Source organism: Phocoena sinus, chromosome 1, assembly GCF_008692025.1.
Source record: "Phocoena sinus isolate mPhoSin1 chromosome 1, mPhoSin1.pri, whole genome shotgun sequence".
NCBI lineage: Eukaryota > Metazoa > Chordata > Mammalia > Artiodactyla > Phocoenidae > Phocoena > Phocoena sinus.
Window position 1 is genome coordinate 112,819,561 of NC_045763.1, and position 21,821 is coordinate 112,841,381.

A 21,821-nucleotide genomic window follows, 5' to 3' on the forward strand; every position below is an offset into this window, starting at 1 on the left:
CGTTGCTGTTGCAAGCTCTTCATTAAAAGATCAAAATTACTGGGACTTCCCTGGTGGTCCAGTGGGTAAGACTCCACATTCCCAATACAGGGAGCCCAGGTTCGATCCCTGGTTGGGGAACTAAGATCCCACATGCTGCGGGGCAACTAAGCCCACGTGCCACAACTACTGAGCCGACACGCTCTGGAGCCCACACGCTGCAACTAGAGAAGCCCATGCGCCACAACAAAAGATCCCGCCTGCCACAACTAAGGCCCGACACAGACAAAGTAAAAAAAAAAAGTCCGGGGCTTCCCTGGTGGCGCAGTGGTTGAGAATCTGCCTGCCAATGCAGGGGACATGGGTTCGAGCCCTGGTCTGGGAAGATCCCACGTGCCGCGGAGCAACTAGGCCTGTGAGCCACAACTACTGAGCCTGTGCGTCTGGAGCTTGTACTCCGCAACAAGAGAGGCCGCGACTGAGAGGCCCGCACACCGCGATGAAGAGTAGCCCCCGCTCACTGCAACTAGAGAAAGCCCTCGCACAGAAACGAAGACCCAACACAGCCAAAAATAAATTATTAATTTTAAAGAAAAGTCCGTATATCGCAACTAAGAAGCCCACATGCCACAACTATAAGCCCACATGACCCAGCAAAGATCCCATGTGCCGCAACTATGACCCAGCTCAGCCAAAATAAATATTTTAAAATAAAAAAGATAAAAATTACTATTAGGGAAAACTCCAGATTATTCAAGGGAATAATATGCATGCACTGGTTTGTCTGTCACAAATTATGCTTTCAAGATTACTGTTAATTAGTAAATTAACAAGGAATCATGGACTGGGAGTCAGGACACTTGGGTTCTAGTCCCAGCTCTACCTTAATTTGATGTGTGATCTTAGGCAAGTCATTTTCCCTCTCAGGAGCTTGATAAATCAGGTGGAAGAGGGAAGTTAGACTAGCAGATGATGCCAGAGGTTCCATCCAGTTCTAACAGAGGCTGAGAGCAGTCAGCCCTCCCTATTCACAGATGAGGAACTGCTACCGCGAATACAGAGGGCTGCCTGTACTACATCATTTTACTTAAGGGACTTGAACATTTGGGACTTTGGTGTCCGAGGGGGATCTTGGAACCTATCCCCCACGGATAAGCAGGGACGACTGTATATCTTCCACTTAATCATCTCTACACATGCAGCCTGCAGGAAGCCCTTTGAAAACTTCCTCTAGGAAAGATCTCAGCAAGGACAGCTCTGCTTTCCTTAGAGCTCTGCATGAATCTAGGAAGCCTGCTTTGTCTCCTCACTACTTGAGCAAGATGCGGGGAGATGAGCAGGAAAGCCAGAGTGGGAAAATGTGAGAAAGCCCCAGCAAGGTAGCTTCGTATAGTACAAAGAATATGGGCTCAGGCCTCCAAATCTTGGTTCAGCTACTTAAAAAGTGTGAATGGAAAATGTTGCCTGCCATATGAGTAAACAAAGGATGTTGCAGCCATCAAGCCACTACAGGCGCCTGGTAAGCCCAGAGAGAACTCAGGATGGATAGGAATGGGCTGCCCTGCTGCCAGGCCCTCAGCCACTGCAGCCACCTCCAAAGGTGCACCCTGAGGGACTTGGGATGGGATAGAACAGGAAACTGGCCCTAGAGAGCTAAGGTGTAAATCAAAGGAATAATTTCAGTGAGCCCAAGCTCTTACATTTTCCCATACATAGAGTACTAACTTCATTAACTTGAGATATCTGGTTTTCTTTAATTAATAATAATCCTTTGATGTTCCTAATACCTGGTCTTTGTTGCAAAAACTCCTGTATATCCTGGTTCCTCCCTTACCTCTTTGGAGCAGTCCCTTAGAGCCGTCTGAGAGGCTGCCTCCCAGGCTTGAAGTCCTCAGAAAGACTGACAAATGAAACAAAATTTTCAACTTTTGGGTTGTACAATGTTTTTCAGTCAACAAGAGTAATCTTGAGAAAGTTACTTAACTTCTTTCTGCCAGCTGTGAGTTGTTATGAGAATTATATGAGTAACATGAAAATACCTGACCATATATCAGTTACTCAATAAATATTAGATCCTGTTCTTGTCTTCACCCTCAGCCCATTTAAATTTTCACGGGACGAATACCAGTTTGAACTCTGGATCAACCCATATTTTATTTATTCACTCAGCTATCCTTTATCTGAAGTACTGATGGGGAGGCAGGCAGATGAAAAATCATACCTATATCAGTATTATCCTATATCCATTATTTTATTTAAAGTGAATTCCTGGGTCATCAGTCTCTGGACCAAGGCAAAATGCCCTGAGTTTCGGTATTACTACATTCTAGTCACGTATCTGTCTTCTCATTGGTAAAGTTAGTAAAACATTACCTGCCCTGTCTACCTCAGCGCTGTTGTGTATTAAATGAGGAACAATGCTTACAAAAAACATTTTGTAAACTATACAAATGCAGGACACATATTGCATATTGTCGTTGGTAATCATGCGCAAAAAATAAGTCATTCCCAAACCAAATGCGAATGATTTTTTAACCTCTTGCAGTTTTCTAGGCCCTTGTCCCTCCGTTAGTTAACAGAGAATCCTGTGAGTGTGCGTATATAAGTGCTGTTCTTTATCAGTAGCATAATGCATGGATTACGGATTTGGACAACCTGCGATTGCGCGACTTTCCGGCCCGCTGAGTCAAAGTGCTGTCACATAACTTGGGTCAACAGGTTATTTACTCCCTAACACTTCGGAGTCACGTGGCAAGTTAAACCAAACCAAGCCTCCGCCCACATTCCGGAAGTTCCCCCGGCGCCCCCCCACACATACCCCACCCCTTCCCTACAGTAAGTCTTCTGGCTCTTACCCTCCCTCGGAACCAAACCCCCGCCAGACAAATAAGTGCTCCGGCCGCATTGGCCCCACTCCTTCTCTGACAGCCCGTTCCGACCAGTTACGGTGGAGCCTGCCTCGAGACGGTAATCCCATTGGCTCAATGCACTACCCCTCAAAAGCTCTGGATGTCTTTAGCGTCCAATCAGACTCAAGTGTGGGAAGAGCGCCACGGGGTGGGGGAAGGGATGCCTCTGTCAGTCTTCGGCAATCCTATGGACTCTTCCCTCCTTTGTTTTCAACCCCGCCGTGGTTTCTCGCCTGTAAAACTGACGTCCAGAGGACAGGCACTCAAGCGTCCTGTGCTCCAGTCACAGCCATCTCTATCCTTCCCTGAGGAGCCAGCAAACCCTCAGGAAGATTTGCTATCGCTAGGAGAAACTGAGGCAGAAAGGGCAGGCTGCTGTTTTAAGACCGGTTTGTGCACGCTCCTCCTCTTAACCCCCTGCTCCAGCTACTGCGCCCGTATCGTGGCTCCTGGCTAGGTGCAACCCACTTACGTAGTGTAAGGCTGGGGCGGGGTTTGGCTAGGCAGGTCCAGGATGCGAGATCCTGGAGGAAAGAAAAGGTGTAGTGTTTGGGGCCGTCAACGGGCTAGGCTGGCTTGGCAGGGCTGGGCTCTTCGGAACAGGTAATACCCAGGGGGGTGCCTGTTGGTCTGAACCAGAGAGATAAGGCCGAAGGCGAGAGCTCCGGGTGACAGGTGAGGGGGCTGCACAGGTGAGGAAGGGGGATAATGGAAGAGGGAGAGGAGCCCAGAAACTGTGGGGGGTGGGGGAGGGGGAGAGCCATCATTCTCCTTCTGCAACTGCCCCCCTTCCCCCGCCATGCCTCCCCGCAGAAGCATGGATTTCAGAACCCCTGACCTGCTGGAAATGTGGCTGGAGCCTCCAGAAGACGTCTTCTCAACAGGATCCTTCCTGGAGCTGGGACTCCATGGTCCACCTTCAGAGGTCCCAGTAACTAGGCTACAGGAACAGGGGCTGCAAGGCTGGGAGTCCAGTGGGGGCCATGGCTGTGTGAGTGTGATGAGTGGGAGTGGGTGTGGGTTGAGACAACTCTGTGGTAAGAAGTCCAAGAGGCTTCAGCTTCCACTTAGAAGTCTGAAGACAGAGCCCCTAAAATAGACATGAGCTGTAACTATACTTATGTCCAAGGACAGAAGGGACTGAAACTGAAGCATGAAGGATCTAGTTTTGACGTTAGATAGGACTTCCAGAATTCTTCCTTCTACACATATACACCCTCTTCTACTGTAGGGTCTTCAAGAGAGTGAGCCTGAAGATTTCCTGAAACTTTTCATTGATCCCAATGAAGTGTACTGCTCAGAAGCATCTCCTGGCAGTGACAGTGGAATCTCTGAGGATCCTCGTCATCCAGATAGTCCCCCTGCCCCCAAGCCACCCAGTTCCCCTGCCCTCTATGAGGTTGTCTATGAGGCAGGGACCCTAGAGAGGATGCAGGGGGAAGCTGGGCCAGCTGTAGGGCTCATCTCCATCCAAATAGGTCAGTGTTCTTTGTGGGAAGCGGACAAAGGCCCTTCAGGTCCAGCCCTAACCCTGGGGTTAAGGGAGTTTCCCCAACCTGTGCCACTACCCAGGGCCTGCGGCCATCCATCTCCTTTCTCCCAGCCACCTATGTTTCCCTCAGATCAGTGGAGCCCACCATTTATGGTGCCTGATGCCTGTGTGGTCAGTGAGCTGCCTCCCGATGCTCATGCCCACATCCTGCCCAGAGCAGGCACTGTAAACTCAGTGCCTCCTGCAGCCCTGGTGAGTCCTGGGGGTCAGCTGGGTTCAGTACTCCCTGGTACACAGAACTGGGGAGAAGGGGATGAGGGAGGGGAAAACTGATGCTGAACACTGTCTTTGCCCTAACTTTTGTGGCATCAGGCCTGAATGCCAGGGAGATGTGGGCAACTTTAAGAGCAGGAAAAGACAAGAGAGACAGAATCCCTTGGGGGTAAGGGGGTGATGCCTCAGTTAAGGAGAGGGTGGGCTGAGGGAATCCAGGGATAGGGTTTGGAGAAAGCCCAGGCCCATGAGCATTGTCTGCTCAGCTAGGGCCATCGTCTCGGCTTTGGGTCAGGATGTGGAAATGTGACAGGCCACCTGGGAATCCAACTGGTTACTGGGCACAGAATGTAGAAGCAACTGCAACTACGTTTTTTACTGGAACAATGGTTCACCAGGCACCCACTGCCCGTGGTTACAGTGTAGGGGAGTAACACATCACATATTCCCAAGGCTAGCTGGGCTGGTTCCTGCAGCGGGGATGAGGAGGGGGTCTTGCCTAGGTCACTGTTCCTCCCTTTATCCTGAAAAGAACTCCTTGTGTGCAAAAAGCAGGGAATAGGTTCTAGCCTCCCTGAAAATCTGTGGTTGAAGCTGAGACCAGAAGCCAAGCCAAGCATCTTAGAATCTTGGGCTGAGGAATCTTAAAAAGTCTGAGGCATCTAAATTTGAGTGTGCATCAGAAACACTGGGGAGTTTGTACTGGACCACCAGGGAAGTCCTGGTTTGGTTTGGTTTTGGTTTTGTCCCTGGTGGCTCAGTGGTTAAGAGTCCGCCTGCCGATGCAGGGGACGTGGGTTCGTGCCCCAGTCCGGGAAGATCCCACATGCCGCGGAGCAGCTGGGCCCGTGAGCCGTGGCCGCTGAGCCTGCGCGTCCGGAGCCTGTGCTCTGCAACAGGAGAGGCCACAACAGTGAGAGGCCCATGTACCGAAAAAAAAATAATAAAATAAAATAAAATAAAACCCTCTAGGGGAATTCCCTGGCAGTCCAGTGGTTAGGACTCTGCGCTTCCACTGCAGGGGGCACGGGTTCCATCCCTGGTCAGGAACGAAGATCCAGCAAGTTGCACGGCGCGGCCAAAAATACATACATACATACATAAATACCTCGACCTCATTTTTAGAGATTTTGATTAGGTGGATTGGGAGGGACACCCCTCTAACGATTCACCAAATAGTCACAGAGGCAAGAAGGGAACATCAGAATAAGGCAGAGTTAGAAGTGGTTTAGCTAAAAGCCAAAGACCATCAACAGGCAAAAGCAAATTCCTCTTGAGTCACAAAGTGAAGCATAAATCTTTCAAAAAGAAGTATTAGTTAGAAAAGCAAGTTACTCAGTTGATGGGCTCACATTAACCAGACACCTATGTTCCCCACATACTTTGTTATGAGAAGTTGTTCAGTCTGGTTGCCTTTGGGGAATTCTTTGAGAGGGGACAGAACTTCAGTCTGAAAGGTAGGGCTCAGCCCCTAGGGGAGGATGGGCCATCGCCCCAGGGATCTCCTTGTGGTTGGCAGGTCATGGTAACACTGTGCCAAGCTGAAGTTAATGGCTGACAATCATCTGCCTGCTGTAAGGTCAAGCAAACCCTACCTTAGTGAGTTACTCCACATCCTCTTCTAATACCCACAAGGTCTGCACAAATGTGGACCAGAATAGGCCCTTCCTAACTTGCTGTGATTGCCAAGGTCTTAAGTCTGTGGGCAAAAATATGACAAAACCACCTTTCTCCCTTGTCAGCCTCAGGAAGTCCCTGTGGTTTAATCAACAGTCTGTCTGCATGAAGGTCCCTGCCCCTCATCTCATTTTACGGTTTGTTATTCCTCAGTGCAAATAGGAAACTCTCTCCAGGAGGCATGCAAGGGGAACAGCATGAGTACTGAAAATGGGATGACCCTCTCTCCATTCTCATCTTCTCTCGTCCCCCACCAGCTGCCCTGTCAAACCTTGTTCCTGACAGAAGAGGAGAAGCGTCTGCTGGGACAGGAAGGGGTGTCCCTACCCTCTCACCTGCCCCTCACCAAGGTAACACGCTTCCCCAAAGGGTATCGTAACCCAGCGGCTCTACCATGGCCTCTGAGGAGCCAGGATAGCAGGGGAAGAGTTGAGGAGTTGGGGGAGGTTAAGGGCCCAGGACTGACACACCCTGGGCCCCCAGGCAGAGGAGAGGGTCCTCAAGAAGGTCAGGAGGAAAATCCGTAACAAGCAGTCAGCTCAGGACAGTCGGCGGCGGAAGAAAGAGTACATCGATGGACTAGAGAGCAGGTATGTTTGGACTCACATTTCTGGATTCACGACTGGGCCCCCTTCCTCACCAAGGCAGGCAAGGTCAGGGACTCATGATTACAGAGCCTTATCCTACCTTTCCACCCTTCCTAGGGTGGCTGCCTGTTCTGCACAGAACCAGGAACTACAGAAAAAAGTCCAGGAGCTGGAGAGGCACAACATGTGAGTGAAAACATAGTGCGTGTGTTGGGGTAAGGGTGCAGCACACAGGGATACCGTTCTCGGGCCCTGGTTCCCGGGAGATCTAACTCTTCATCCCTCGTTTCCCAGCTCCCTGGTGACTCAGCTCCGCCAGCTGCAGATGCTTATTGTTCACACCTCCAACAAAGCTGCCCAGACTAGCACTTGTGTTCTGGTACCATTAATCTATTTCCCATCTCCCCTGCCACCTCCTCCGTCTTCTGCCAGGTCGCCATCCTGATGCCCCCACTCCATAGCCAGACCTATCTTCCCATCCCTGATGACCCCAACTGCCCCCTAGTCACTCTGCCCTCTGCTCCCTTCCCTTATTGTCCCCACAGCCCAAATGTCCTCTTGCTTCTTCCCAGATCCTTCTTTTCTCCTTGGCTCTCATCATCCTGCCCAGTTTCAGCCCCTTTCAGGGCTTACCAGAAGCTGGGCCTGAGGATTACCAGCCTCATGGAGGTGAGAGGCAAAGGCAGGAAAGGACTCTGTTTTCCAGAGTAGTCAAGAAGTGGGAGGGAGGTCCTGTTCTGTCTAGGATCCCCAACCAAGGGAGCACTATTCTACTGCCCTTTTTCCTTCACCCCACAGTGATTTCCAGAAACATCCTGGCTCACAGGGACATGACAGAAAATCTGGAGAATCCAGCAGTGGAGTCCAGATTGGAGGGGCCACCTGGGGCCAAGGGTATAAATGGCTCAACAAGGACAGTGCTTGAGAAGACAGGAGGGAGGGCAGGCCCCAGCAGGCACATCAGAACTGTGCTGCATGCAGATGAGATGTGAGCTGTAACACTTCCTGGCCCACTTCCCAATCACAATAAGGAATCCAGGGCTCCGCTGGCTGTGGTTCTGCTTCCTCCTGGGTTTCCCACTCAGGGCTGTTTGGCCTCAGGGGTCTGAATCACATCAGGATGCCCTAGATGTCTGTACCCCATGGCTCAGTCTGCCTATGTCAAGGGGCACCTCAAATACTTTTGTCATGTATCTGTGATTTTATTTCTTCTTTGGGGATAGGGTTGAGGGGAAACTGACATTTTGGCTGAGAAATAAATTTTTTTTTTTGCTAAAATTGTATCCTGACAGTTTTAAGTAATAGTAGAAGAGATAGGAAGATAGGTACCTGGTAAACTGGGGCCTAAAGTTGCCACCCCCTTTCCCTCTCTACCCCCATGACTTCCTGCCCCAAACCAAATTACACTAGGGAAGGAAACGATTTTACTCTTTTTATTCTGCTCATTAATGATTTAGATGAGGAAGATGGGAGAAAGGGGGTGCCACCACAAGGTTCCAGAGAACCAGGGGCACGAGTCAGTTCATTCCCCTTTCTGTCTGAGGTAGGGTCTCTAAGACCCAGATGAAAGGGGAGGAGGTAGCTATATGGACTCAATTTGCTTCCGGACCTTTTCCAGCGCCTTTCTGTCCAGTTGTCGCTGACGAACAATGACAAGGCAAGCAAAGACCAAGGCCACACCTATGACAGTCCCTTCGAATTTCCAGAATAAGTGTTGTTCCATCAGAGCTGAGCGGCAGCTGAGGACAAGAAAAAACAGTTATCCCCAGGGAAGACCAGACTGCCTCTCCCTCTAATCTCCCTCCTGTTTCATCCTCACCAAGATATATCTGAGGAGAAAAGAGGAAACCAGCGTCAGCCTTCTAAAGTGTTGACAGTACAGGGAATTCCCTGATGGTCCAGTGGTTAAGACTCCGCGCTTCCACTACAGGGGGCACAGGTTCGATCCCTGGTCGGGGAACTAAGATCCAGCATGCCGCATGGTGCGGCCAAAAATAAAAATAAAGGGTTTACAGTACATTAATCCCATTCAAATATTTAATTTATTTTCTGGTGAGATAAGCAGAGCTGGTATTAACCAGTTTTAATGATGAGAAAATATGGCCAATAATACAGTGCTGAGGAGTAGAGCTGGGACTTCGGTTCAAGTAATTGGCCTCCAAATCCCCTCCCCTTTCCAATATGCCATGCTACCTCCATACAAAGAGGAAGAGGCAGGACTATCTACCTAAAGTCACAGAAGCAAAGGAGGTGATCTAGGAGGATTCAAGAAGAGAAAGAGCACTTGCCTTTTGAACTCGCTCCTCTTAGTCGAGCTGCATGTGATTTTCTCCACATACCCTGTGGAACCACACTCGGGGGTGGTTTTCTGCCAGGAGGAAAGGACCAAAGCACTTGTTAGGAAGGGGCAGTGGGAGAAACAGGAAGGCTGCCATTCAGAATGGACAAGGTGTCCAAGTGCTACGGCTCAGAGCTGGTAGGCAACAGAGAACTAATGAAGAGTTCTCACGGGGGTGATGAGGTGGTGGTTACAGGATGAGAAGTACGTGTTACTAAGAACACTTCAGGGTCAATAGTCTATGAGAGGCAAGGGCAGGTTCCAGAACCTACTAGATTAAAAATGAACAGAACACGGTTATTAGCTGGACGTTGCCATTAACTTGGAAAGAAAAGGGCACATTTTCAGGGGCAAGACCAGTTTAGATTTGGACTCACACTGAGACTGCAAGGAAAAAAGACGAAAAGACAATGCAAAGGCATACTTAGACAGACAGTCCCTGTCTGATTCGATGTAAGACGAAGGGGAGAGAAAACAGATACTCACAGCCTGGAAATTAGAACATGGAGCACACTCTTCCGCCACCACAAACTCTTCCACCAGCCAGCACGGCAAATTTGAGGTGCTCACTAGAGAGGGAGAGAAATGCAAGCCCCAGACCTCGTTCAGAAAATATTTCTCCCCTAAGTTCTGCCCATCAACTTCCCAGCACAGCTGAATGCCCTCGCTCCACGTGGTGCCGCCCTTTTCCACCTGATCTCTAGGTATATGGGAGGAGGTCAAAACAAAACAAAACAACTATAGGGGCGTCGGGTTCCCAGACCATCACCCACCTGACAGCTTCTCCTCCCGCACGGGAGCTTCTGCTTGGCTGAAGCGGGTGAGGGGGGGAAATGGGCAAAAGTCAGAAGCCAGAAAACAGGGAACCTCCCCCCACCCCACCCCCACCTCCACGGTCCAGGGACACAGGGGGCGGGGACGATCCGATCCTCCCGTCCCCTCCTTTTCCCTGCCCTCAGCCCCTCCTTACCAGAGCCTTAAAGTGAAAGCGCAGAGCAACCAGCAGAGGTGGCGGCCCTGGGGGAGGCCACGCCTCCCCGCGCCCGCTGGCATGGAGTGCTCAGTGTCCCACCTGTCGGGACAGAGGGACCTGCCTGACTGGCCTCCTGCCTCGGTCGGAACGCAGAGACCGCGCTTACACTGCAGTCCTCGGGGAGGTTCCAAGTCAGGGCTGCGAAATGCTGGGGTTGCCTATCAGATCAAAGGCTCTGTCAGTACGCCCCCATGGTCACGGCGAGAAAAGGCAATACGCATTTGTCGGGTCCATGAGCTTCCTTCTTCGGACTGGTATGGTCCTCACAGAAAGCCGAGGGGGCGTAGAGCCTAGCACCTCCTCCGCTCCGCTTCCGCTCCCGGCGCGGCCATCTTGCGCGCGGAGGATCCTGGGCGTGGGCAGGTTTTCCAGAGCTAGGCCAGTCATCGGAAGAAGAGGCCCTTGGCTTGCCTGATGGGCTTCGTAGTCTTCCGCTCGCTGCTCCCTGGGAATTGGATCTCCCTGCATGTGTGCAGCGAGATGCGACCCATTGGCTCGGCGCACCGTTGCATTATGGTCCTGGTAGTCTTTTGCCGGAACCGAGAAGATGGTGGCTGTCAGGCTTGTGGTCCTTCTCAATGCTCCATGGGCTTTCGCCTTTTTGCCCCTCTGGGCTACGTGAACAGCGAGACATGAAAAGGAACTATACGTCGCCCTCTCAGGACTTTCCTCCCTCTTTAAAATCCGAGGACTCACCATTAAGCATCAGGCTTTCCGATACCCCGCCCCCTTCCCGCCTCGAATGATGGTCTAGGGGAGAAGCTGGGTTGGCGGTCCAGGGATGGAGGTGAAACTGCACTTCCTCCTCCCTCCAGGGGCAGGAATACCAGAGACTCTCTGTGAATGAAGCCTTCCCCTGTCTCCGGGCTCCCACTCAGCTCTACTCAGATGTCACCTTCTCGCATGTTAATTGCTAAGTTACTCCCCAGAACCGGTCCTTTGAATAACCTCCTTAAATGTTCTCAGCTCTCCCTTGCTCCTACCTAATGCAATCAGAAGAGCGTGAGATTTGAAATCCCAAGAAGCGTTGAGTTTAGGTTCATAGGTTCAGGTGCTTATTAGCTACGTGACTTTCGGACGGTATCTGGCAGTCAATGTTCTGTGGAAAATGGAAATGCTAATGTGCATTTTCTAGGTCTTTTTTTTTTGCGAGATGCAAATGAAATGTGTATGAAAATCCTTTATTCTCTTCTAATTATATTGCCTCACATTTCTATTGTACTTTTTGAATTCAACGTTTAACTCATTTTGATCCTTTTCAGTAATCCTGAGGAATCAGAGTTGATATTATACCTATTTTATGAATAAGCTCAGAGTGTGTCACTTGTCCAAGGGCACACAGCTAGTAGGAGAGCTGCGACCTAAGCCTAGACTTTCAATCCCCAGGCCACAGACTTGTGCCTTTTTTCCCTCCCCATGGAGCCAAACCTTGACATATATCCAGAACTGCAACGACTTGACCCACATTCTGGGTTCATGCTTTACTGTCTGGTAATGTATTAGTCACTATCCTAATTCTGCCAGAAATTTCCTCCTAGTTTTACATACATGTATGTCTGCAGCCTCTCAGACAACTGGACTATGAGTTTAGTTTTCGTAGTTGCTCAGTAGATAGATAGGAGGTATTTAAAATAAACTTCATATAAATCTAGGCACTATTAATAATCTGTATCCCACTTCTTAAGATCAAAGTACTTATCCCCGGGCTTCCCTGGTGGCGCAGTCGTTGGGAGTCCGCCTGCTGATGCAGGGGACACGGGTTCATGCCCCGGTCCGGGAAGATCCCACATGCCGCGGAGCGGCTGGGCCCATAAACCATGGCCACTGAGCCTGCGCGTCTGGAGCCTGTGCTCCGCAACGGGAGAGGCCACAGCATGGAGAGGCCCACGTACCGCAAAAAAAAAAAAAAAGTACTTATCCCCATGCTTTCTTCTTTTTTTTTTTAAATTTTTCCCATGCTTTCTTCTTAACTCTGCTCCACACTCTTCTCCCTCAGGAAGTCTTTCTAGCCTAAAGATCACAGCTACTCCCCTCCCCCCACAGCCCTAAGAGCTAGCGCACTTTTGGAGATCAACAGTATATCTGGTGCTACATCCCATAAATTCTCTCTTCCCAGCAGACTAAAATCTGGCTGCTCAAGAGCAAGAACTAACAGACTGGAAAGATCACTGGGCGGGAGTTGAAAAAACAACCACCACCTGGTGAGGGCTGAGCTTTAAGTTTGTAACTATTTGTTCCTTTAAGTTATTATTTGTCTGTATATGTCAATAGTTGTATGTTATAGAAAGTAGGATATGGGGTTTTTTCCCAGTATTTTTTAGCCATAATAAAAGTTTTAGCTGAAATACTGTATTCTGTTACTCCTTACCCAATCCCACTGTGCCTCATGACAAGCTGGAAGATTTTGTAAGATCTCACTTCCAGTAGCCATACCAAGCAACTGAATAGGGTCTCCGTGCTGAAACTGGATTTTAAAATATCTGCTCTGGAGTATGATAAAGATGTTGGTCAGTCTTTTTCCTGGGATTCACAAAATGCAAGTCTTTCCTCATCTCCTGAGCAAATTAAACTAGCTGAGCAGTTGACTACAGAGCTCACACATAAGCCACAGATAAGGATCATCACCCCATTGAAGCTTGGATACATAATACATTTATCAAATTATTTTCCACATTTTTCAAATTATTTTCTGAGTCCTTTTCCTGGCACTGTCAGACTTTTTTCTGAGTGTTGTCTTTTACCAACAGAAACAGCAGCACACAAAAAGGCTTTGCTGATAGCTCCAGGGTTGTACCATCCACTTCCACACTGCAGGCTTGGGGATTTCTTAAATGCCTTGAACATCATATCCATGAATAAAACTTCTAATGGTACTTTGTCTAAACCAAATCTGACATTTTCATTATCCTGATAAAAGATCAAGTCTGTGAGATAATTTTGCTGTTTAAAAATACTGCGTAGGGGCTTCCCTGGTGGCGCAGTGGTTGGGAGTCTGCCTGCCGATGTGGGGAATGCGGGTTCGTGCCCCGGTCCGGGAAGATCCCACATGCCGCGGAGCGGCTGGGCCCGTGAGCCATGGCTGCTGGGCCTGCGCGTCCGGAGCCTGTGCTCCGCAGCGGGAGAGGCCAGAACAGTGAGAGGCCCGCGTACCGCAAAAAAAAAAAAAAAAAAAACCAACAAAAAACCTGTAAGAGTGAAAGGGGTCTACGTATACTTAAGGGAACTCAAGTCTAAGGTTTTGGGGGTTTTTTTGGCCACACCATGCAGCATGCAGGATATTAGTTCCCTGACCGGGGATCAAACCTGTGCCCCCTGCATTGGGAGTGGTCCCAATGGGAGTGGGAGTCTTAACCACTGTACCACCAGGGAAGTCCCAAGTCTAAGTTTCTTTTTCGTGGTTCTTTTGCATGCCAATAGTTTTGTTTCTTTGTTATTCAGTAGTTATGGGCAGTTTTTGTTAAATTTTACTAGTACCTTTTCTAGTAAGTACCACCCAGAGGTTATATTAACTTGACCATTGTGCTTGGCACATAGTAGATGCTTAATAAATATTTATGACTAAATGAACCTCTTCTGTGTCTCATTTTCCTCACCTATAAAAGCAGATAATAATGCTTACTAGTTACTGAAAGGGATTCCTGGCAGAATCAAAGATGCTAGCAGAAATCACTGGATAAGAAATACTGGTTCTGCTATTTCCCTGAGGCTAGGGTTGTCACTCCTCTGGGGAGGCCCAAGAAAGAGTCCTGCTCTTTTAGAATCTCCTGGACAAGACTCTGCACACAAGGATCCTCTAAATCCCATGCTGGAAAGAGGATGTCCAGACCTTCAGTTTCAAAGAAACTCTGCTCCTTATTTCCCTCATCAATTAAACAGTTGGGGAAGGGAGAGCTGTAGGATTAGGCATCCCAGGAACTCAGCCAGATTCAAGCAGACCAACAACCTCAGAGAGACAAGAATTAGGTTTATGAGTAGAGAGCAATTCCGACAATGATGAAAGTTACCCAAACCAGGGACGTTTGTGCAAATGGTGGCCTTTAATACTGAGAAAGACCATGCAGAGTGACAGGATAGGACCAAACCTTCAGACGGTGGTGCTAAGCCAGCCTCTCATAGGACCCTAAAGCCTGCTCCAGTAACAGAATAAATCAATTATTTATTTACATTTATATTTGCCCTGGAAACCCAGAGAAGGTCTGAGGCTTAGGGCCATCGATCCTTCCTTTCCTCCTCCCTCTCTTCCTACCTCCTTTTCACCTTCTTTCACTTTCTCAATTCTTTCCCTTCTTCTTGCCTCTCCTTCCCTCTCTAGTCTACCTCCTTCTTTTCCTCTCTCCTCCTCACTCCTTCCTTTTTTTCTTCTCCATATTCTCCCCATTCTTCCACCATCTACCCATCTCTATCCCTCCAAGCCCCACGTGCTACTTCTCCCCTGCCCGGCCCCTTAGCCCTGCCTCCCTCAGGTTCAGCCTCCAGGCTTAGGGCGGATAGGCAGAAGGGGAGTCCTCAGCCCAGGGAGCACTTGTTGGTGTTCTTCTTGTCACAAGTTTTCAGGTCAGTGCTGGAGGACTTGTTGCTGTTTCCCTAGAGGGAGAAAGGTACAGGGGTCAGGGTGAGAATGCCTAGCTGGGGTCTGGGGTCACCCTCGTGGGCAGTCTTAGCACTGCTCTCCTCGTCAGTTTTTACTCCCAACGCGCACGTGCACGACACGCACACGCACACACACACACACACACACACACACACTCACATGCACAGTTGTACTTAGCCCAGCAGAACCAACTCACTGATCTCCGGCCTCCTGACTTCAGTAAGATGTCCCGGGCCAGGGAACTGAAAGCCTAATGGGGAAAGTAGAGATTGATCAGAACAGGTTGGAGGGGAGGATAAGTCTATCTTCCAATACCTCGTCTCTTTGAGGGATGAAGGATGCGGTGTGTCTCACCTCATCTACATTCATGCTGGATTTAGCACTTGTCTCGAAAAATCGGATTCCATGCTCCCGAGCCAACTGCATGGAGTGAAGCGGTAAAAAGAGAGTTGGATGAAGGGCAGCAGCCGAGTCCCTGCAATCTGGCCTCATATTGGCCCTCCTGGCCCAGTTCTAGAACATTGCCCAGCCTGCTCTTACCTTATCGGCCTGCTCCTTCTGGACCTTCCTCTTGGCCTCCATATCACACTTGTTCCCCAGTAAGAGGCGCTCTACCCCAGCCGAGGCATTCTGGGACAAGAGGTAAGAGTTAAAGTTGGATCCTGCTCATTTTCACAGTCTCCTTCATCCTCCAGGTTCTACCCAATTCCCCTGTCTCTCTGGGAGGGTCCTCACCTCTTTGATGCTCTTCATCCAGTTCTGAATATTCTCGAAGGATTTCTCATCTGTGATGTCATATACTAGGATAATGCCCTGGGGAATGGCAGAGTTCACAATGGAGCCTTGTACCATATTCCCCTGTTTAGGCTTCCCACTGCCCTCTAAGTGACCCTGCAAATTCTATCCACAAGTCTAATCACTAGGCCACATGGGGCCTTCTGCAACCCATACTGTGCCCCTCCCCATTTTTCTCTGCCCCAACTCCCGTCCCTCTATATTCATACATTCTAGTGCCTCATGCCTCATCCCTTGTCCAGAACCACACTTCATACCATGGCTCCACGGTAATAGGCAGTAGTTATCGTCTTGAATCGCTCTTGGCCAGCTGTGTCCCTGAAGAGGTGGAATATTTCATGGGGTGGGATACAGGGAAGAGGTCTCCAAAGAGAGACTCCCACCCCCACCCCCTAAGAATTTAGCTTTTGCAACTGAAAGGAACAGAATTAGGAAACAGTAAAGGAAGAAAGGGATAAAAGACAGTTGAGCTGATACCGAGTGATGGTAAAGGCCTAAGAAACAGGTCTTTCTGTTTTATTCATTGTTTACTCTGTGCCAAGCACTGTGTATATATCATTTTATTCGTGTCATTGTATGTAATCTTCACTCTATCCTTGTGAGACATGTTTTATTGTCTCTATTTTACAAATGAGGAAACAGATTTAGAGAGGCCAAATAACTGATGAAGGTCATTCTGTACCAGAACCAGGATTGAACCACATTCTCCTCTTATCTGTTGAATCAGAATGCCTCCATCAAGCCTTTTACCACTTGACACCCTTAGGGTCTCCAGCTTCCTCAGGGCAGTCAGGTCAAACCTCTACACTTGGCCTTATGGCCTCTCCACTAGACTGAGAGTCAAGTCTTAATTCTGCTATTTGCTATTTAACCGTTTAGAGCCTGTTTCCACATTATAGTTCAACAGACAATTGATCTAGCTAGACAGTTGCCAAGTTCAGAGGATGCTCCAGGTCCAGGAGAGGCAAGAGAATTACAAAAAAGCTGAAAATAGTTGAGTAAGCAGGAAGAGAGATGAAAGGACATCTGAATGAGGTGACAGAAATGGATTAGAAAATGTACTGGAAGGAGCATTGGGAAAGGGAGAGAAGTGAAGCTAAAAAGAAGAGAAACACCTATAGGAGGTAAATGAGGAAGTCTGGCTTAGGAGTCCTGAGGGATTCACTCACCAGACTTGCAGTTTGATCTTTTTCCCCTCTATATCCACAGTGCGGATCTTGAAATCAATTCCTAGAGGTGGAGAGTGTACACTGAATTTGAGACATGCATGTACATGCATGTAAAAGTGTGTGGTGAGAGGGACAGGAATGGAGCAGTGGCAGTGCCAGAAATTCTGCAGGGCAGGCACTTGGGAAGCAATCTTGAAGGAAGTGTAAAACTAGGGGGATTTTCTCAAAGCTGTATTTGTATAGCAAGCATATTGTTTTTACTTAGATTTTACAGGCTTTGTAGGGGAGAAGGTGATGAAAATTCTGCAAGGAGGCTTAAGGCCTCTAAGGCACTTATATTGGGTCCGCTTAGCCATGCCAGCTGACAACTCTCTCAATTCAATCTGTCTCCCCCAAAATATTACTTTCAGATTCCTTTTTCTTTCTGTTTTCTTAGAACCCTCTACTCCCAGTTCTCCCACCTACCCTCCTGGCCCTACAGGGTAAAGAGCAAGGAAAAAGGTAACTGATGACAGTCTATGTGAATTAACTAGTAGGCCAGGCTTGGAAACAAGAAAATTTGAGGCTAAACAAGATTCCCCCAAGACTGAATTAGGAGAGAGGAGCATTTTTCTCTCCTCTTTCTAACCAGAATGTCTTGATACTCTCCTTGTCTTATTTCCCAGGCCAGAGGAGATTAAGAATGATGAGAGGGGGGCTTCCCTGGTGGCACAGTGATTAAGAATCCACCTGCCAATGCAGGGGACATGGGTTTGAGCCCTGGCCCGGGAAGATCCCACATGCCGCAGAGCAACAAAGCCCATGCACCGCAACTACTGAGCCTGCGCTCTAGAGCCCGCGTGCCACAACTACTGAGCCCGAGTGCCACAACTACTGAAGTCCGCGCACCTAGAGCCCATGCTCTGCAACAGGAGAAGCCACCGCAGTGAGAAGCCTGCGCACCTCAAGGAAGAGTAGCCCTGCTCGCCGCAACTAGAGAAAGGCCGTGCGCAGCAACAAAGACCCAACACAGCCGAAAATAAATAAATTAAATAAATAAATTAAAAAAAAAAAAGAATGATGAGAGGGGAGGAGGGGAGACAACGTTCTTAGTGGAAACTTGTGCACCTCCCCCAAGCCTGAGGAGGCTGAGTCACCAGGCTGACTCAGAGACCCCAAAAGTCCCCTCACTCTGGCTTCCTCACCAGGCTGACTGCATATTCCTGATCACAGTCCTTGGGCCACTCTCCAGCATACCCAGCCACTCTGTTCCATCTTCCCCAACCCCTATTAAGTTGAGGGGCAGGGAGACTGCAAAGTAGATGGTAAGGTGGGAATGCAATGGGAGAGTATGCAAACTCAGTGGGACAGAAAGAGGCTGGCAGAATTGGGAGACAGATGTTCAGGGAGAGGGGATACAGGAAATGTGGAGAGTGGATCAAGAGTTCTAGGTGGATGGGGGTGGGGGAAGAGGAGCTGAGAGGGAAATAAAGAAGGGTTCATGTGGTTTTGGGGAGACAAGGGAAACAGGTGGTACCAAGAAAATAAGGGGCTGACACAACTGAGGAGTAACCTGGAGGTCTCAGAGAGGTTAGAGGTTTGGGTACTATCCAGAGACATATAAGGGCGATGGGTCTGAGACGGGGTTCAGGGACTGGAGTTCAGAAGTCTGACTCTAAGGGGACTTAAAAGTGGGCCACAAGTAATCCAAGAGCCTGAGGATGAGGGCATGGGGGAGTCGGGGATCTAGGGTATGGCCAGTGGGCTCACCGATGGTGGAGATGTAAGTGTTGTTGAAGTTGTCCTCTGCAAAGCGAATGATCAGACAAGTCTTGCCCACCCCTGAGTCCCCGATCAGCAGCAACTTGAAGAGGTGGTCGTAGGCTTTGGCCATGGCGGACACTGGGGGTGCCGGGAGAGGGGTGGGGAAGCGCCGTGCACTGGTAGGCGGGATTGGAGGGTTGGCAAACAGAGCGGCCCCGGAGCCCAGGCCAGGAAGTTTTCCTCCCTCTCCGCCCAGGCTCCGGGAAAAAGGAGAGGCGGCACTCCTCTGGGCCCCACCCCCTGCCCGCCCACCCCTTTCTGCCGGCCAAGGAGGCCAGCCCGGACTTCGGCTCTCTGGGCTTTCCCTTCCCAGCCAACACTGGCCTGTCTCCCTAGCCATTTCCCATAGCTTTTTGCTTACTATCGTCCCCCTTTAAAAAAAAAAAATTATTTATTTATTTACTTATTTTATTTTTGGCTGTGTTGGGTCTTTGTTGCTGCGCGCGGGCTTTCTCTAGTTGCAGCGCGCGGGCTTCTCATTGCGGTGGCTTCTCTTGTTACAGGCTCTAGGCGCGTGGGCTTCCGTAGTTGTGGCACGCGGGCTCAGGAGTTGTGGCACACGGGCTTAGTTGCTCTGCGGCATGTGGGATCTTCTGGACCAGAGTTCGAACCCGTGTCCCCTTCACTGGCAGATGGATTTTTAACCACTGCGCCACCAGGGAAGCCCCCGTCCCCCCTCTTTTGACTTCACTCTTCCAGTCTGAAGCCAGAGACGCTGGGGTGATGTGAAGTAGAAGTTTAATCAAAATGACCAGGGGAAGAGGAATTTTAGAGGAATTAAGGGAAAGGGAAGTTTGGGGGAATAAGGGTAAAGGCCAGGACAGCACTGGGAGTTGCCAAAAATTGGGGACTGATTTTTGGAGGGGCGACTCAGGGAAAACAGAATCCTTCTGGGGCAGTTCTAGAATTCTGGTGTTAGTGTTCCAAGCCCTTAGTTTTAGAATCCCAATTCCTTTTGAAAAAAGCGGGACGCCTGGAGTTGGTGGCTATTCGTTGAGTCAGTCTGCCCCCTGGTGGAACAGAGTGAAAATTAAAAGTAATTACACTATAGAAATCAGCACACACACACACACACACACACACACACACACATCCCAAGGCGCGCGCCAGCGCGCGCCCACACACACGCACACACAGACACACACACACACACACACACACACACACACGCAGACTTCACCTAGACACATTCTGGAGCTTCATTTTGAACAGTCTTTCTTCTGGGACCCTGTGTGTGAATTCTCTGACATGCCAGCTCAGGAAGACAGAGATTGGGACTACAAATGTCTGGTCTCGTTCTTTTCATGAGATCCGGATCTTTTAACACAGCCCTGAGACAGTACTCCTGACACCCCACTGAACAGACTGTGAATGTGTAGCCTTGGCAACCAGGAAGCTGAAATATGGAGAACACAGCTATAAAGAAACAAATTTATCTTTGCCTTTGGAAAAAATTACTCAAAATATCTGCTTTTCTAATAGCAGATCAGTAGAATAGTTCCTGTATAAGGATAGTGTACTGGTTGTGAGAAGACATCTCTTGTCACTTCACTTATCCTCGTTACATTGTGTGCCAATGTTCGTCCTTTCTCAAACACAACTATTCAATCCCCTTTTGTCCTTTATCTCACCAGCCATTATGTCTTCAAGCTGTATTACAAATCTTGAGTGTCCTCTATTTCTCGCTGTCCAAACCATCTCTCTCCAGCCCTTTAAATTACTCTTCAATGTTCATGGATTGTTCTGATTAAAACTCCATCAATTCTTTTTCATTTCATTTTATTTTGTCTGGATCTGGACTCTTCATACCCAGCAATATATTATTCTTTTTCACCTCTCTAAATTGTACTTATGCTGCTGTATACCTGCTTTCACTGGAGCCTCATCTCCATAGTACTCTCCCCCTAGCTCTCTGAGCTTCTGCAACAATGCCTTCCCCCCCCCCCCAATTTTGGCAGGTTCATTCGGTCTCTGGTTTTATATTCACAAGCTCTTCCCTCAGCCTAGAATTCTATTCCTCCGAACTGCTGCTTGGTTGATTCCTTGTCTTTCAGATTTCAGCTTAAATGTCACTTCCTCAGAGCTTTTTCTCACCCATCAGTAGTGTGCTGGAACCAATCCTTAGTGGCTCATGAGAACAGATTGTGCTTATCTCTTTCCAAATCCGTGTTTAATGATATCACATTGATAGTATGAAGTTGGCCACGGTGGGAGTATTTACGCCATTGAAATTAGCATATTTAACCCCTTCCGTATAGTCAGGTGTTAAACGTTTACCAGTACAGTCTTGACTAGAACTCACATCCCTTGCCCTATTCCATTCCTTTGGAATTAAACAGGTCCCCAGATGCCATTTGGGTCATCTTCGCCCCTCCTTTATGACAAATGGACATTCTAACCCTTTGATCATTACTGTAGAAGACCATGATTTGTTCTTCATTTTTTCTTCTCATTCCCTGTCAAGAGTGTCGATGCTGCCAAGATTAGAAATCTTGGAAAGGCGGTGCTGGTGAAAGTGTGGGGGAAAGGATGTGGGAATGTAAACTGGCACAACCTTTTTGGAAGGCGGTTTAGTAGCATACTCTGGACAATTTGTTTAATGCCTCTGGACATCACTTTCCCCATCTGTAAAATGTGGATAATAATAGTATCAACCTGATGGAGTTGTTGTGACGATTAATTAACATGTGAAAAGCAGTCAGAACAATGCACAAATAAGTACTACGTAAGTGAGTGATGTAATTAGTATTAGAGGGAAAGATGGAAAGGAGAGAATAAAATTTAACAATGGTTAGCCCTAGGAATAGGCTGGAGGTGTGGAAAATATGAGGACTTCCTTTTTTTATGTTTACATTTCTGAATTATTAAAAATGGGCAAACTAAACCAATTGAAAAATAGTAAAGAAATTTAATAAGTCCCAGACATGGCTCAGTCTCGCTGTTTTCCTAAGCAGTTCCCATTGTTAAAGTGCAGCGTGAAATTTAAAAATTGTCCATTTATCCCTTAATAGAGATCAAACGCTGACCTTAAGAAAACATGCTCACTCTCTCAACATGGCGACTCATCTATGTTCTGTCATTTAGAGACCTTCCAAAAATGGCAGCCCCCTCCTCGCCCCGCCGCCCACACACCGTGAGAGAAGGACCTTCCCAACATGGCGGCAGAAGGCCCAGG

At 48.7% G+C, this 21,821-nt stretch overlaps 3 protein-coding genes across 7 annotated transcripts; 1 reads left to right on the top strand and 2 right to left on the bottom strand.

Moving 5' to 3' along the window:
• Positions 1–2,915: 2,915 nt before the first annotated feature.
• CREB3L4 (cAMP responsive element binding protein 3 like 4) lies at positions 2,916–8,184 on the top strand. 5 transcript variants are annotated; one of them, XM_032605700.1, is made up of 10 exons: positions 2,931–3,277; positions 3,702–3,879; positions 4,120–4,366; positions 4,511–4,632; positions 6,588–6,680; positions 6,814–6,920; positions 7,035–7,103; positions 7,212–7,296; positions 7,490–7,586; positions 7,716–8,184. In XM_032605700.1, exons 2-10 carry the CDS (start codon positions 3,706–3,708, stop codon positions 7,907–7,909), a joined length of 1,188 nt encoding a protein of 395 aa, XP_032461591.1. In that variant the 5' UTR covers positions 2,931–3,277; positions 3,702–3,705; the 3' UTR covers positions 7,910–8,184. The 5 variants fall into 5 exon arrangements, with proteins under 5 accessions (XP_032461601.1, XP_032461583.1, XP_032461564.1 ...); XM_032605692.1 differs by having other exon boundaries at positions 2,920–3,277; positions 3,702–3,813; positions 4,120–4,632; positions 7,716–7,957; XM_032605673.1 differs by having other exon boundaries at positions 2,925–3,277; positions 4,120–4,632; positions 7,716–7,957.
• On the bottom strand, positions 8,107–10,747 carry JTB (jumping translocation breakpoint). The gene is made up of 5 exons (XM_032605723.1): positions 10,226–10,747; positions 10,029–10,066; positions 9,742–9,824; positions 9,206–9,285; positions 8,107–8,656 (listed from the first exon to the last, which is right to left on the bottom strand). Exons 1-5 carry the CDS (start codon positions 10,306–10,308, stop codon positions 8,500–8,502), a joined length of 441 nt encoding a protein of 146 aa, XP_032461614.1. The 5' UTR covers positions 10,309–10,747; the 3' UTR covers positions 8,107–8,499.
• Positions 10,748–14,235: 3,488 nt separating this feature from the next.
• RAB13 (RAB13, member RAS oncogene family) lies at positions 14,236–18,850 on the bottom strand. The gene is made up of 8 exons (XM_032627868.1): positions 18,593–18,850; positions 16,844–16,904; positions 15,932–15,992; positions 15,615–15,692; positions 15,420–15,509; positions 15,234–15,299; positions 15,076–15,129; positions 14,236–14,872 (listed from the first exon to the last, which is right to left on the bottom strand). Exons 1-8 carry the CDS (start codon positions 18,714–18,716, stop codon positions 14,795–14,797), a joined length of 612 nt encoding a protein of 203 aa, XP_032483759.1. The 5' UTR covers positions 18,717–18,850; the 3' UTR covers positions 14,236–14,794.
• Positions 18,851–21,821: the final 2,971 nt, after the last annotated feature.